This window comes from Protomyctophum bolini (assembly GCF_963924005.1).
Source record: "Protomyctophum bolini genome assembly, chromosome: 1".
Taxonomy (NCBI): Eukaryota; Metazoa; Chordata; class Actinopteri; order Myctophiformes; family Myctophidae; genus Protomyctophum; species Protomyctophum bolini.
The window spans coordinates 9672965-9690083 of NC_137862.1; the positions used below are offsets into that span (position 1 = coordinate 9672965).

Here is a 17119-nt window from a genome sequence, read left to right on the forward strand (position 1 = left end):
GGCACATAGAGAGAGAAGAGAGCACAAAATGTTACTGGAGGCCATAAACAAGACAAGCGTTCAGGTCATTCCAAGTTCAGACACAGAGGGAGAGAGAGAGAGAAGCAGCGAGAGGGGAGATCAATACAACATTTGCTGTCCAATTTATAAAAGGACATTGTGCTTGGGATGAGGGGAGGTGAGTGATGTAGAGTTTAATGACGATTTGTTTGCTGTCGTTGTGTTCAATTCCACTTTGATAAAAGGTGTCAGAAGGGGGTAATATAACGTGGCCCCAGCTGACATGAAGCCCCCTCGTCTCTACACCCATTTCTCCACAGTAGTCTATGCACTTGGAGAATGAGCCATTAATCAATCAGATTTATTAAAAAAAACAGCAACATTAAAACAATATTCCCAGTGCATACACAAAAAAGTCTGGCCACTTGGGGGGAAATGCTTCAAATACCAGTGAGTTCATATGTCAGGACAGTGGATGGCATTAGACTAGTCAAGGTCTTAAGCGGTTCATCTGTTAATTGCATGATTGGTTGTACAAAGTACTGGATTAGAAAGGCATTGTAGAAAACCCTATAGCAATCCATTTCAAACATTCAATCACACCCATCCTAGTGCAATTCTAAACCTGGTGACATCAATTCAGAAGAATCCCTGCTTTGCAGCCTTATCCTTTTTTCTCTTTAAGAGACCAGCCCTTTTCACGGGCTGGTCTCTTAAAGTGCTCGGTCTTAGTGTTGCAAGGATAAGGGCATTAATACATGAAGGCTGAAAGAGCCAAGTCATTTCCTTATTCCAAGAAAGATTATTTTCGTTGTTGCAGAGGTAAAGTACCTGCCTATCACCACAGAGTTCGAATCTAGCGCGGTGCATTTGGAGTTGTCGAGGGTCTACTCTACACAGACACCATTGCTACGGGCTTGGTCGGCACCTGTCAGCAGAGAGTGTTGGGTAGTAGTAGTACCATTTATGTCCTATATGGAATAACGGCTAAATTGGGGGCGAAAAAGAAGAACAGTCCAGATAAAACAGGATGATGACAGCGAGTTCAGTTGAACAGTGTTGATTATTACTGAATTACTACAGACATTCAGTGAGGACAGAACTAACTCAGACCAACACTGTGGCTTGGTGTCTCACTTTAAAGTTGAATAATAATCTGCTCAATACTGTAAAAGGTAGAAGAAATGTTTACATTATGTCAAGATATATAAAAATGTTACTTAAGGACTTCCATAAGTCTAAGAGTGTACAATCTTAAGCAAACTTTTGGTTCCATTTGTACTGTACACTCTCAGAGTTAGACCTGTAATGTAAATTCAGGGCTAGCTCTTTAAGCCTCTTTATGTTTAGTCGTGTCAATGGAAAAAAAGAAATTATCAAAAATGTCCACCACAAGCCAGCAATGCATGGCGATGCCCGCTGAGCCAGAGCCATGGGTCTGTGCACGGCCTAAATTGGGCCGACGCAACTAAGCCAATGTTGTTTCTTTACCGTCATTATGGTTTTGGCATTTCGGTATTCGGCAAAGTGTTATTCTTCATTTCGGGTGCATTGCCAGTGCCACCACAGCAGAATCCGATGGCACTGGTATAATGTTATTACTCCACGGAGGTAGAGCAGAAAGCACTGGTGTAATGTTATTACTCCATGGAGGTAGAGCAGAAATGAGCTCACTTTGCCATAAAAAAGGCAGCCAATCTGTGCCCTACAGGTTATATTAGGTGAGAGGCATTTTGATGAAGTCTTGCTCTAATAAAGAGACAGTGTTGTCAATTTATCATCACTAGCCCAGGCTTCTCGCAACCTTTCCCCTGCCTGTACCTGTTGCATGCATGTGCGCTTGCGTTTGTCAATATAGGTCGACAGATGGACAGATGCTTGTTTGTACCAGGGTCTAAAATGATGTTAATGTAATGATGATAAAAGATAAAATGTATAGAGACCAAACGGAAGAGGCGGGCAGCAGTAGAGATTAAAACGTCCCCCTCCCTCCCCTCCAAAATTCCAATTGATTTGTTAACATGGCTGGGGGAGGGGGAATAGAGGGAATGAGAGGAGACAGGTGTAGGAAGGGAGGAGGGAGACAACAACTCTATTAGTCCAGCGTGTTATAGGAGAAACAAGAGGGGCTGCTGGTTTAATTGTCTCCTTGACACACTCACACTCACCACTCTGCTGGTGTGTGTGTGTGTGCGTGCGTGCGTGCGGCATTGGATGACCAAGACATAAGGACCCATGGACGTCCTGCTACCAGCGCGGGCCTCTACTGCGACCCGCAGTAGAACACAACAAACAGCAGCACCTGGCTGGTTGAGTATGAAGTAAGTACTTGACCACCGTGAGAATAGCTCACCTGCCCATTCGTCAAGATCTTCTTCAGTTCTGCGGATGACTTCTTCAGGCTGGAAAACAATTCAATTGCATTGTGTTACAAAGTGAAATGTACATGATGTGTAATCCCAGACAGACAGTGCGACATCATCTCCCTTGCACTCACCTGTTGTTGGCCATGGGGTCTGGGCTGGGATGAACGCAATCGTTGCCTGGGTTTGGCCTGGTGTTCACCTGAGGGCGCACACACACACACACACACGCACACATGCACGCACTTACTTAGTGGCCAAGGCCAAAAGACAGACAGACATACAGCCAAGACCCTACTAATGAACATGAACACAATAACCTCTCGGCTCAGCCTGGAGGTTAATTGGCTTTTTAGAGAGCAGGGGAAGGAGAGAAAGAGAAAATGAGAGAAAGATAGAGTCAGAGGGAGAGAGAGAAGGCAGAGAAAGGGAGAGGAGGTACACTGAAAAAAAAGAGTATAAGAATGGAACCTTAAGAGTGTAAACCAAATATGTGGGCGAGGGAGAGAGAGGGAGAGACAGAGAGATTGCCAAGTAAATGAGTGAATGTCAGAGAAGGATAGTCAACATACAAAAACAATCCCTCCTTGAGAGCAATGTACATAGTCAACCCAGATATTGAACAAAAGAGACACATGGTGGCCACTGTAAGGAGGGCTTTCCAAAAATAACTTATTTAATTGAGTTCAAAGGGACAGGGTGATGTGTCTACTAAGGCACGGGGATCCTGTCTTTAATTAGTGCCCAGAAAGACCTCATTTAAAAAAAATGGATCACGAGAACTCCCTTCAGCCAATCACTTTTATATTAAAACAGAAGAAGAGTATAGGGGGAAGATTGCCAAAGGTCTTCGGGAAAAAAAAAACCTTCATCCTCACAAAACAGTCCTATGACCTTAAAAAAAAGAAAAGAAAAGAAGGAGAGAGCCGTTGCCAAAGCCCCTCGGAGGACACATTAAATAAAGTGGTTTCAGTATTTGGGGAGTGGAGGGGGGACATTTTATTATTGAAACGGAGACGTAATATGGATCATCTGGAGAGACAGCAAGGTGTCAAGCCACTTAACCCGTTGTAATTAGCAATGGGTTTCAACAGTAACACATGCCCAACATAAAGTGGGAGGGTCTGGGGACAAGCCACTCCTGAATAAGGGGCCCCGGCTCGTAATGATGATTTCACGGCTGAGTGACAATGCTTCATCTGCTGCTGCTTGACTTAGTTTGGTCCAAAACCAACCCAGAGTCTCTTCTCCCGCTAACAGACGTGTGGACGACGGATGACAATACTTTGGGGGGTAGGAGTTAAGAGCATAACACCGTGCTCTTAAATGACTACCTAGCATAACCAAATGAACTGAGAGAGAGAGAGAGAGACAGAGAGAGAGAATTGCTATAACCATAGTCAGCCATCTACATACATAAATATAGACGAGGGGAGCGGAAAAAAAGGGGTGAAAGAAAGAGACAGCCTTGACTTCAATTGACATTTCAATAAGTGGAACACAGCATTACCAATCCATTTGCCACAACTTTTTCCCTCTCTCTCTCTTGCTCCCTCTCTCTCTCTCTCTCTCTCCCTCTCTCTGCGTGTGTAAAGGCTGCTGAAACAATTATCCCATTTAGGCCTGACGTTGAAATTTATAAAATGTATTTTTTTTTATGTCTTTTTTTCTGAAAAACCTCATGTTTCTATATCAGTGGTTCTCAATATTTCATGTCAAGGACCCCCAAAACTATAGGAAATTGGCCGCTGACCCCCATCTGAAAATGTGTTGTTTCAGGGACCACCTCCCAGAAGCAAAGATTTGAGTTAAAAACGTTCGCTCTGAAAGAGTATATATTCAAAGCTTTGCACCACATGTTCATGATTTATAAAAAATAGCAGACCTACTAGCTCGAGTGGCGCGCTATGAGCTTGTAGATCTGCTGTTTTTCAATAGCTAAATTATAACATAATGTTTAAAACACCAAAAGGGGTTCCCGTACAAAATGGCTTATTGAGATACGTACCTTCAGGCCATGTATGTTCCGGATCCCTGGAGTCTTGCCGGCTGAAACAGTAATTGACTAGATTGTAGAACACATCACTGGGCCATTTACAAATGTGCAGAAAAGGAATCAGTTCTTTAAAAAAAATGAAATGAGGGTGACTCTGAAATTAGCTGTAGAGGAGAGAGTGATTGAGATGTAGGGCTCTTGAGACCCAAAGAGGGAGGTGGGTGGGTGGCTAGGTGGGGATGGCTGAGGCAGATTGAGAGAAAGAGCAAGGGAGAGATAAATGGGTAGCCGCTTTGCTTTACGAGTGTTAGCCATTTTGATGTGTGCCGTTAATGCAAAGAAAATAAATTAAGAAACGCCTCAGATAAGCTTGATCCGACCCAAAGCAGGACCATGGGAAATGATGGGCAGGGCTGATAACTTCCAAATGTGCAACAACTCCTTTGAAAATTGAAAGTACAGATTTCAGCAGTATTTTCCATCGATGGCGTTGATGGAACATTAACCACATTAACCGTGGTGTCCCTATTTTGGGCAAAAGTGCATTCCTCCGACCACAAATTTTGTCAGTCAGTGTCAGTCATGGTGTACAGTACACCTGTCAGAACACAAGGAGGAAACAGTTTGTACGACAGACAGACATGGCAGAAGTTAAACCGCTTTTCTATAGAGCGTCGCAGTCGCAGTCCCCTCGAAAGAGCCCGGAAAATAAATCCCTGTTCATTTTCCTCATAGACTTATCAGAAAGTATTTATTTAAAGACGTTTACGCCGCGGACAAAGCCAACTCTTGTCGTGACAAATCATGACAACAAACAAAATTTTTTGGGCCAAACAAATAATTAGAAAGTAGAAAAAAACGTATTTGTCTGGTCCAAAATATTGTGTGTGCTGTCGTGATTTGGCTTCGTACAATGCTTTAAAAGGTCTTTAAATAAATACGTTTTGAAATGTCTATGGGAAAAATGCATTGGGATTCATTTCCTGGGCCTGGCGTTGTCATGAAAGGGGGCGGGACTGCGACGCTCTATAGAGACATATGCGATTCCCATTTGTGGATGATTGGACGTTATGTTCAGGATATGTTGTTTTTTAGGCCCAGTCCACACATTTACTGTATGACGGCAATTACTAGTAAATGGTAGGGCTGCACAATAATATGAAAAATTTCATATCTCGGTATTTATGCCAGATATTACGATATTACCGTTAAAATGTAATATTCTAAATTTTAAGTGTTGCAACATTGAAAACGAAACATTGTTCAAAAAACGGCGTCATAACAAGTCACACACACACACACACACACACTTTTCAATACCTCGCGGAAATATGGTGAGAGGCTCTGGCAGCAGTCCATTCATGCGTTGTTCATTCACCGTATTGCAGTACTAAAAAGGTAAAAAGTGGAAAATGAGAAAAATAAACAGTTGAAGTGGTTCTAATGCAAAATTTGCAATAAAAGCATCAGTGTTTTTAATCATTGAAGAACGGAAAAAAATAAACCCTTTGGAAATTGACCTTGTAAATAAAGCACATCATTCACATCACTGAAATGGATTGGTTTCTTTAAATAATGTCAGACACTGTTCCCCCCCAAAAAAGACACATGCTGTGTTGAAATCTGTTGCCTGTGAGGACTATAGAGCCCTGAGGGCCTGTTCTGGACCACTGTAGCATTAACCCTTTTCTGCTCCAGGTCAACAGCTCACCAAACACTCACACCCTATAGGAATAACACACACATGCTGGGCAACATACCAATTGATGTTACATTAAACTAAAACCTCTGTTAAATGGTGTGTGTGTGTGTGTGTGTGTGTGTGTGTGTGTGTGTGTGTGTGTGTGTGTGTCCTTTTTTGTAAATTAACATAGGTCTTAACCCTGACAATGACTCCCACAGCCACAACTACAGCCATTGCATTGGGAGGGAAAACGTGTGCCAGCTTAATTATGAGCGCAGCATTAGATGAAGATACAGATATTTTTTTGTGACATTTAACATATTATATGTAAATATAGCATTGCTCTCTCATTGTGAAGGGGTGGGTTGGGGGGAAGGGGGGGGGGGGGGGGTGATGGCCGGGGCCAGCTTGGATGGGAATGGATCAGAATGGCTACCCAAGTGGCACAGCTGTTATTAAAAGGCCTATTTATCACTGTCAGGTCCCTCCTCGCTCCTAGCCCTCTGCTTTTACCCTCCAGCATTCTCACTAGGCCACATATGAACAATAGGTCTCACACCAAAGAAGTGCGTGCGTGTGTGTAACTGTGTATAGGCTTGAGGGGTGGGGGGGGGGGGGGGATTCACATACCTTTAATTTTCCGCTCAGGTGGCTTATTGATTAAGGCTACAATTACCACCTAATCTGTAGTTGTTGTATTAAAAGACATTCTCCTTTGTTGGCCAATAACTAAACAGCGTTCCGATCCCAAATACCATCGCTCAGCCGTAAGGGACAAGTGTAAGAGGGGAGGAAAAGAGAAAAGGCGAGTTGGTCTCATCATCATTAGCAGACTATGGGCAAATGGGAGTAAAGGTAGTACTCCACCGAACAGAACAGACTACCACGTGGCTAGTAGACGGCGGTGGGATGAAGTCCAGAGATCAGTGGGTTGGAAGTGGGCTTTAGACTCTACGCTACAACATGCGACCCAGCGTGCCAGTGTAGCCACCGCCCATTCAAGAGACGCTTTCCAACACTTCCTGCCTCCGACGTGCCATGGAGAGCTACCTTAAGAGCTGCGGAATTAGGGGTGCTACCTCCAGGGGGAGCCAAGTGGCTAGTAAATGAGGTAGTGTAGTTCAGGGGTTCCCAAATGTACAAAAAAAAATTAAAAAATCACACCCGTATGAACTGAGTGGTGCAACTCCCCTCTCCCCCCCCCAATCCTCTCTCTCATTAGCAGGCAACAGTGCAGAACGTGCAGCACTATCTCTCTCTCTGTTTCTCTCCGTTTCTAGTTTGATGAGGTCAGTGTCGTGATCTTCATATATGTTGATGGCCATATATGGGGCGTGTCACGAGCCGTGACTGATTGACGGCCATATATGGAGCGTGTGACGAGGCGTGACAGACGGACGGACTGACAGGTTTTCATAACAATCTGCGATCTACAGTCGCAACAAAGAGGGAGAAGGTTAGTTACCACGAGATAGCCCCGTTTTTCACCCTTTTGCTCTTAATTCCTATTAATTTCACATAATGGCTGTCCACTCACCTGGAATTAACAACACCAAGGCAAAACCCTGCTGCGGTCTCAGCGGAGGCCAAAAGGCAACCACAGCAAACCCAGGTAAGTCCTTTGATACCAATGCAAATGACTGCTGCGATGCATTACCACACTTAATGCAGGCTGCTTGGGTGAATTATATATTTCAGTGGACATTTTTTTGTTGATCAGCTGATTTTAGTACACAAGATTGTCCCTCGAGGGGCAGAATAGCATTAAGGGACTCCTGGATTTGTTTGCCTAAAGATTCAGTGTACAAATGACATTCTAAATGTGTGGACGAAGCACTGCATTCTTGTGGATATTTTGAGTGCGCATATTCTATATTTCTGCCTGCTAAACTAGTTTGCATTTCACATCAGCATCATAAATGTACAGGATCTCAGCTTTGATATTGTGCATTTTGTTGTTGCTCATGATGCTTACTCCCACCAATTTAAGAGTTTCACAAGAGCAGATTTGCCTGACATAACAAAGCTGCATAGAGCTTGGTTTCAACTAGGGATGTTCCGATCACGTTTTTTGGCTCCCGATCCGATTCCGATCATTTGGGAGATTGAGATTCAGAGTGTACAAATGTAAGCAAGTTGATCCTTTTGTCAATATGTATTTGGAGCAAAGAGACCTGTCTGTCTTTGTTCAGACGAACAAGCACGTAATCAAGATAAGCTGTGAGCAGCTCTCGGTTTGCACTTGGAAATTCTGGACGACAGACAAGAGTGGCTTATACTAATTGCATGGTTGTGGCTAGCTGTCCATTCTTTACACAGTTTTGTTATCAACCTATCACTTGACTGGTGGGGTAGGGTATTGTTGTAATTATTACCATAGTATGTATCAGATCAGATATCACTCATGTCCACATTTTAAGGTTTTATAGGCTTCTACAGGGGGGGGGAATTCTCCAAATAACGATTCTGCTTTATTGCCAAAGGTCTCTAACCCATCCAATGTGATGACAGATTATGGAGATCAAATAATGACAACTGGCACTTGTATGCACAAAAATGAAAAACAATCTTCAAACGTTTCCCCTGGATTGAAGAAACATTATGCCAGCACAGCAGAGGTCAACATTATTTTCACTACAGCTTGTCACCCCAACAGCTGCTTAAGTCTGTCTCGGCTCGATGTAGCCGCCACCTTGCACTACTTAATGATTAAAAAGCAACCAGAAGAGACTGCAAGATAAAGATGGACAAAAATAAAACAAAACAATGGGAGCAAATTGAGCCTGTAGCCCTAGTGTCATCATTGTGAGCTGATGGGGGGTAAAAGACATCCACAGATGAAAGTAGATGTTGAACAATTCCACTGCCCAGGGGGGGCTGCTCTTTAATGAGGCAAAACTTTAAGTACTGAATAATAAATAATAAAAATTGACAGTTCATTTAGCTTTCACTGTACCTCGTAGAGAAACCCATTACAAGTCATTACTCTTAATGTCTGTGGCGTGAACAGTAAGTATAGAGGAATACGGAAAACAGAGCTCCCTGGGAGGGAGAGGTGGTCGGGTGGACAGTGTGCGGAGGGACTAAAAAGTGATCCAGAAGCAAAATGCATCAAGCTCAGCATGTCCTAATTCATCCATGCATTTCCAAAGGTTATGCCTACTGTAAAAGCCACAGAACCACATAAAATAATACACCAGAACACTTTCAGGAGTCATGAGTAGTGGTCATAATTTAGCTCAGGCTCAAGATGAGACACCTAGCTTCCTGGAGTATGCTCTCTGATTTTTGCTACTGCCGTCATGCAAGCTGCTGTCTTGTCCTTCATTTTACAGCGGTCAATTGACCCTTTACTGGACAACAAGTGAATTCCTCTGTAGCCTAGTTGTTAAATTAATTATTAATTAATTAATATTGCCATATCGCCCAACCTTTATATATATATAGATTTTATTTAATCACAGAATCAAAGGTTTTATGGTCATGATTCACCAGGATCCTGGAGGGCTTGATTTTGTCAAAGGGCCCATGTCATTGAACACTTTAAAAGCTCTGTTGGTGGCACTCAGTGGGCAAGAGTACAACACCCTTATATCAATGCATCCTACTGCAGCCGGTTCCAAACTAAGACCCTGTTACAGCAGTCCCTGCACGATTTCACTGGTTTTCAGTGATTAAAGCAACCAAACTTGCTGGACTTGATTTTGTGGGGGTTTTCCTTTAATATATAACTGCCTTGCAAATTGCCAGGCAGGCAAAAAAAGACCAATATAAAGGGCATTCAGAGGGACAACTAACTCTACGTGCTTGCTAATTTATCACTCCGACACATAGGCAAGGACAAATCAACTCTTCTCACTGGCACCTAGCAAGAAAGCTAGCTAGCAGGAAATGGATAAAAAAAGGCAAGCTGGGGGCAAATGTGTTCAAGAAATGTTTGGAGAGTACTTACATACAGACGTACAGTGCTTAATTTGTAAATTATTATTAGGTGCTGGAGCTTGCATGCGTGCACACGCACGCACATGCACGCCTGAAATTAGTTTTTATTATTATTATTATTATCTTGTGTGACCCGCCCACCCGTCAGAACACAATAGAGTAGGCATATAGACGTTTTTGTACATACGTCATCAATATTCAGATTAATTGAAAATGGAGGACCCTGATGTAAACAAGTCTTAGTACTTTTTCTGGTTTTATGCTCTTAGCAGTCTGATTTTGAATTGACCTGTAGGCTACTTTCGTTTGAACTGTACCCACTCTACAAACTGTGTATAAAACTTCCAATCAATCGCCTATTTTACAGTATAAAAAATAGATACTGTATAAAATACAATATAACAGGTTATGGTGGCCCACTGGGGCGTTGTCGATGTAGTTGTCCTCCGATGACAACTCCGCTACTACTACTTCATTCTGTAGTCTTTTTTTTTCGAGCCCACCAAAGCAATCAGATATTCGATATTCTTTGCAAGGTTTTTCACAAAGATGGCAATGTTAACCAGTCAGTTCTGTTCATAAGAATCATCTATCAACTCAAACAAGTACTAAACTCACCATTTGTTTTGAAAATAAAACGCATGCTGTCCCCAAGGCTAAACTCCAAGTAGCAGTTAAACTATTGCTTCATAAAAGTATATGTTCCATATTCCATATACAACGAACGACAACAGATGCAAAAGTCGAGAGAGACAGAGTTATTCTACGCACCGTCATAACACAGGCTTGACAATGTGTCAAGGGGGTTCCATTAGCAACCTATTTCCTTTCAAAGCGGGTGCACATTTCAAAATGAGTGGGGGGTTTTTTGTACTTGAAATGTAATCATTTAACCCATGTTTCATTTTGGAATCATACTGGAAATAGAAGTAGCTAACTAGCTATGACCAGGAAGAAGCCTAGTTGACTTGAAAATGAATAGAGACGTATTGTATATTGGGGTGGCGGTACGCCCGTAGAGGTACCGGAGCCCTTCTACAGGTACCGGAATGCAGGAGGGAGGATCCGGAGCTGAGATACGCCAAGCTCCGGTAGAAATTAAGCACTGCTTACGTAACTACAGCCTGAGCTTCGGTCACATTCACAAATTTGAAGACCATTACACTTTTTCAAGAGTGACATGATCCGGGGTGCATACGTTGGTTAGACATACTAACAGTCTGACAGGCATTAGTCCAACAACACCGTCGCTCAGTCCCAACATGCGTGGCCGGTTACAAGTTACAATAAACTAACCCGTGGCTGGGTAAAAACTCCCCCATGGCTCCCGTGATGAGTGGCAGATTAAAACTAACCCATGGCAGGTTAAAACGAACCCGTGGCTCCTGACATACGTGGCAAGTTAAAACTAACCCGTTTGTATCAGGAGAAACATCACGTATAATTTGCAGAATTATGGCATATGGAACAGAACTGAAGTGTTCTAATGGAGCTAAAATGCGTTTAATTTTAGAGATGGATGGAATGTGCACTCACATACGACAACATGGCTTTGAGTTCTTCATCGCTTCTTACAGTGATCCTATCCCCCACCTCATCTTCATCTAAAACAAAATAGAGAGAGCGCATTATCAACTAATTAGTGTTGTATAGCAAATTGATAACACAGGGAACAACAAAGTAATAATGTCCAGTATATGACAGCCAACACAGTAGAGCAACAAGCCTTTCTATCGTGACTAATCAAAGTTCTGCGAGTACTAAAGTCAAGTTACTAACCCACTTCTGCTTGTAAACATATACATATGTTTATATGGTAAAACTTTCTCAAATCAGGTAAGACCTTTCACATTCTTTATCAGAGATTGAATGTACCTGTATGACTGACTGCAAATTCTGCAATACTTACATTCAAAAGCAGTGATAGTGCCTTCGGGCATGACATCTCTGATTGCACCCTGAAAGTGTTTTGAAGGGTACATTATTTAGCAAACTGTTTAAATCATATAACAGCAGTCAGCAGGTCATCAGCAACTACGTAGCTAACATTTGCAAATTAAGTTATCATACTACAAAGATTGGCTTGGGCAAGAATGGGCAAGAATATGATGTTAAATCAACCAAAAAAGTTACAGAGCAGTACAGGTGTGTTTGTGTGCTAACCATTTTACTATATAGGACTAAACACATACCTATAGTTACCAGGTTCGTACTGGTATATAAAGTTAGTGACAACCAGGAGAGACTGTCTGTTAGCCAATTCGTTAGCGTTTTTTAAACTTACCAGCAAGTCGTTGAAGCTTAACATGGATGGACAGTCGACAGATGAGTCCATATCCCCAGTCGGCGTCCTGATGCGGATCACTACTCCCTCGGTGTCCATGTCGCAGAGGTTATTTAAAATAAGTAAAAGCATAACAGACAGACAGAGAGAGTCATACTCACACTGGGCTGAAGCTATCGAAGCTATAGCGATTTCCTGTGGATGTTCTTTGCTATAGTTAGCTAGCAGCTAGCATGCTGTGTGAGTACTATAGTGATAAGAGATGATGAAGAGTGAACTAACAGCTGCTACAGAAGTACAGCCGGACAAACCACTTCCAACGGCTCGTACCGAACGTGAGCTTCAAATTTCTAATGAAATTTGTAATTGACACAATCTCTGAATCAAGATATGTGGAGATGACGAACATTTAGTCCAACTTCCTAGCTTCAAGGAAACCATTTATTAGTGTTTCCGAAACAACATCCGGTCAGAAACTTTCAAAATAAAGGTTTTTGGAAGAGGGAAGAAGAAAAACTTCAGCCAAACTCTGAAGTCTCTGGAAAAAACGGAATATCCGTTTGGGGCAATATTTTATATTTAAAAAAAACATTTTAAGAATGTTAGAAATTCAAACTATGAACTATCCCTCCCAACAACCTTCTTAGTGTGTATCACTGTATCAGGCAGGCTTGTCGAATCATAGTGACATGCATGCCAAATATTATATGGGCGTATGTATCGGTCAGATTGGGGGTCCTGGACAATTGCATATATTTTTAGAAGATTAGACCTAACCAAAATGAATTATCACTCAAGAAAGATATATAGATCTATATATGTATATATATCTAGGCGCCTACATCACTTACTGGAATGAAATTACACTCATCAGCCATATGTCTTTGTCTTTTTATTTTCATGTTATGTTTTCTATATGGAGCTGACCTGTTCTGACATTCCATAATATGTTGATCCCTCCCCCCCACCCATCTTCCCTCGTCGATGTCTAACTTTTGACTGATACCTGTCCATTCAAATTTCAAACTCTAGAGGGCTCGCCCCAAAGTTATTAGTGCAGTGGCAGCACCCGGCAAAAACTAGACTTCTCAACAGGCCCGAAAATTAAGGCCCGGACCTGTTCTGACATTCCATATGTTGCTCTGACCTCATCAAACCCAGCTATACACTGTTACTACACTCCACGCTCCATACTGTATATGGCCAGTATAGAATTTATTCCATATGTTGATCTGACCCCCCATGCCATCAGATCACATTGTGGAAAAGAAGGTATTTTGCTGTAAAACACCTACTGTGGGAGCTATATTTAGTAATTTCAGTATTTGTTATATATTTAATGCATTTCTTATTTTTAGTTTAATTTGCTTTGCTTAATTGGTTTGTTTACAGCCATTATTTTGTTGCAGCTAGAGCTTTAGTTTTGAAGGTGATGGGCAGTTCACAGCTGAGTCTATTTAATTAAGAGAGCACACAGGGAGTGGGAGAGCACTGGGAAGGTCCATGGTTTTTTTACCAGCAGCTAGGCAGAGCACTTTGACATCTTGTACCTCATACTACATCTGTCTGGAGAAGCAAATAAAAACAACATCAAATGTTGCTGCCCTGACTGGACAATGGTTTTATTCCCTACCAAACTGCGTAAGATTCTCTGCCCGGTGCTTTTAGTGGCTTTTAAGTTTTATTGTTAATGGTGTTGATTAGCCACTACACCTACTGTCTGCATGAATTCAGCACCATGGACAGCGACTAGTCTCTGTCTGTCTGTCTGCCCCAATTTGCCAAGGGGGACCCAGATATTTTAGCCCGGAGGCCCTATAACTACTGTAAATCCGGCACTGCTATTTTAGATTTTTTTTCCTATTCTGTGGGTAAAGTTTGAGAACCACTGCACTACCTAACCACAGTAACTGATAAAAACCAGAGTGAGGTATCATATTGGCAATATAGAACTATAGAGCCACAGTGAACACACTCATTCTTAAACATTCCCGTTTGCAGTGTTTTGCGAGTACACACACACACACACACACACACACACACACACACACACACAGGACTCGTGATGTGTGTATGCGTCTACTTAAACCCTCAGTTCCTTATGTTCCCTGCTTGACTATAGATGTTGTTATGGGGTTCTGTAAGTAGTGTTTCCAGCCCTATGTGTATTCTATGTTATCCTGAGTTTTGGGTGAATAAATCCCTCTGCATTTGACCAGTCTGTTCTGCATTTTGGGTCCTACTTCTGAGTCGCATCGTAACAGTACAAGTGGCTTCCTGTTATATTTGGTTCCGCAAGCTATATAGAAAATGGGCCAATGGCAGACACAGACACACACTGGTTGCCCAGAGAGGATAGGCTGTGCCTATGCTGCCATTGTGATGAGGGTCAACGACCTGTTGAGACATAATTACATTTTTACAAGCAATATAGTGCAAAATAAAACTGTTAATTTATATTTATTTATTTCATATTATTTGCCAATTTGCTGTAATGAATGACCATTGGAATTTCATTTCAAAATTATCATTAAATTAGACTATTTTGAAAAATCTGTATCCAGTGAATTGCCAATAAGATATTAGAATAGAATAGACTTAATTTGCCATTTGCACAAGTGCATAGGAAATCTTGGAGCGCAGCTCCCAGGGTCAGCATTAAAAAGGTGAGAAAAGAAACAGTCAGAACATACAATCCTAGAATAAATAAGTGCTTCATAGCCTACCTAAAAACAATGCATATTCAGTTCGTCTATCAAATAAAGTGCTTCATAATCAGCCTAAAAACAGTGCATAATTCAATTCATCTTTCTTGATTCAGTTCATCTATCATATTGATTTCCGTCCCTATAATGTCCTCGGCTACTATAGTCGCACAGTAGCAGGGAAAAAACTGTCCAAGAAGCGTGTTGTGTGGGTGGAGATGCTCTCTGGCCGGTGGTGTCTCAGGTAGTGTCCTGAGTCCCTCCACACGAACAGAGAGTGAGCAGGATGGTGTGGATCCTTAGTGTTGGCTAGACCGCATTCTTGCACCGCATTGCACAATAGCCTTAGACAAAAAAATCTGAAAGAAAACTGCAGATTTCTTCTTTATCAATGCAAGAGTTGAGATAGATTTAAAAAATAATAATGTACAGAGTCTTTTATAACAAAGTGATTGCTACATCAAAAGAATAACTGCCGCATACTTTCCTTTTGATATGTTTAACCTTGCATGAATAGACGAGTGATAATGATGTGAGATCGAGTTCAATAGAGCGTGTTCAGGTTCAGTGGGTGCCCAATAGTTTTTTTAGGCCAGTTTTAAGTTGAGTAAAGCATGACTTTAGATTACTACAGTATTAAAAAGTCTTAATCAATCCTTGACTATAGCACCTTTGGTTTCTCAGAACCTTGAAACATCATGGAAGTAGTGACATGGCACCAAGGCTTTCCAAGTTCCAATCCTTTAAGAGAGTAGGGGGGTGCATTAGGGGTGCATGTATACCTTCATGGCCATGGCTTTTGATGTATTCAAAGAGGTTTTTCCCCTCCCTCACCCTAGATTAACACAGCATTAGTATTTAAAGATTTTTACTCTGCATGAGTCATTAGTGTGTAATTGAACGTACAACAAACAGCACTTAAAACCATTGTTGATTACTGCCTTATCATTGTGGACCCAAATCAGTCTCTCTGCCTGCTCACCAAACAGCCCTGATTGCAGTTCCAAAGAACAAGACATTGATCTCTGGACAAAGTGAAGTCTCATTTTCTGTTAATTTACAGCCCTGTGTTCACAGACCCAATACCTTAGTCTGTTGACCAGGGTTATGTGTAATGATAAGCAGCTGTTAAAGCTGCTTCTGTCTCCCTGTGGCTCAGACATGGCTGGATGTGCAGCAGCACTGAAAACCAATAGTGATGAGACAGTGCCGTGCCAGCACCACCAGGTCGGGTTTCACTGGCTCTCATCCCTGGATAAAACAAAAAAGTCTCTATTCCTGAACGCCCTCGGGTTGAACTGTCTGTTTTCAGATGTAAGGACAGGATTCAATTGTTCAGTGGGCAGATAAAATGTTTTCTGCCCGTCTTTTCACAAACTCTCATGTCCCTTCTCAAAATCAACAAAGGGTGAAAGCTTAGATGAGGAATAGTGCAAATGATTAAATAAAAACCACCATGTAGTAGCTTTCAATTAGCTACAAAGGACCATCCTTGTTTCTGTTTACGTATCCTGTTCATGGCTATTAGAGAGAGATTATGGTGGTCAGGTGAAACCAGTTATCACCTTGAGTAAGCATGGCATCGGGAGAATATTTGGGGAGTGGCGTTTTATGTAGTGATGGACACAAATGTTTGCATTCACTCTCCCATCTATCTGGCCGCAGATAGACAAATGTTGCACACCCCCCCTCCCCCCCTGCCCCGCCACCACACACACACACACACACACACACACACACACACACACACACACACACACACACACACACACACACACACACACACACACACACACAGGTTAGAAGTTCATTGCACTTTAATCATTTGCACGATCGTTCAACCCCATTGCTCCGACCCAGGCTGAACCCATCTCATCACTTATATATCAACAGCTGGGGGGTGAAAGGCCCATTGATTTCCATGTAATGCCTGAAATTATTACTGTGCCTAATTGTTACAGGAGGGGGAAAGTCGAAAACAAAGCGGGGCTATCAAGCACCCTGATTAATGCCTCGCCCAGCACTGCCCTCTGATGAAAAACAGGGGGATCTATATGGCACTTTGTCAAACACACTCTCCCAGGACTTGATGCCTTGGTCTTCTGCTTTAAGGGCAAGTACGATGAAGCCAAGTCAGCAAATCCA

At 42.2% G+C, this 17119-nt stretch overlaps 1 protein-coding gene across 1 annotated transcript in view; it reads right to left on the reverse strand.

Moving 5' to 3' along the window:
* The window catches only part of map2k5 (mitogen-activated protein kinase kinase 5), a 59677-nt gene extending 46967 nt beyond the window's left edge, over window positions 1-12710 (reverse strand). Inside the window, exons 1-7 of the mRNA XM_080788312.1 lie at window positions 12270-12710; window positions 11895-11943; window positions 11522-11589; window positions 5680-5749; window positions 4372-4412; window positions 2498-2565; window positions 2354-2402 (exon numbers count right to left, since the gene is read on the reverse strand). Coding sequence (XP_080644438.1) covers window positions 2354-2402; window positions 2498-2565; window positions 4372-4412; window positions 5680-5749; window positions 11522-11589; window positions 11895-11943; window positions 12270-12401 — 477 coding nt within the window. The 5' untranslated portion in view covers window positions 12402-12710. The remainder of the gene's footprint in view (window positions 1-2353; window positions 2403-2497; window positions 2566-4371; window positions 4413-5679; window positions 5750-11521; window positions 11590-11894; window positions 11944-12269) is intronic.
* Between the last annotated feature and the right edge of the window lie 4409 nt (window positions 12711-17119).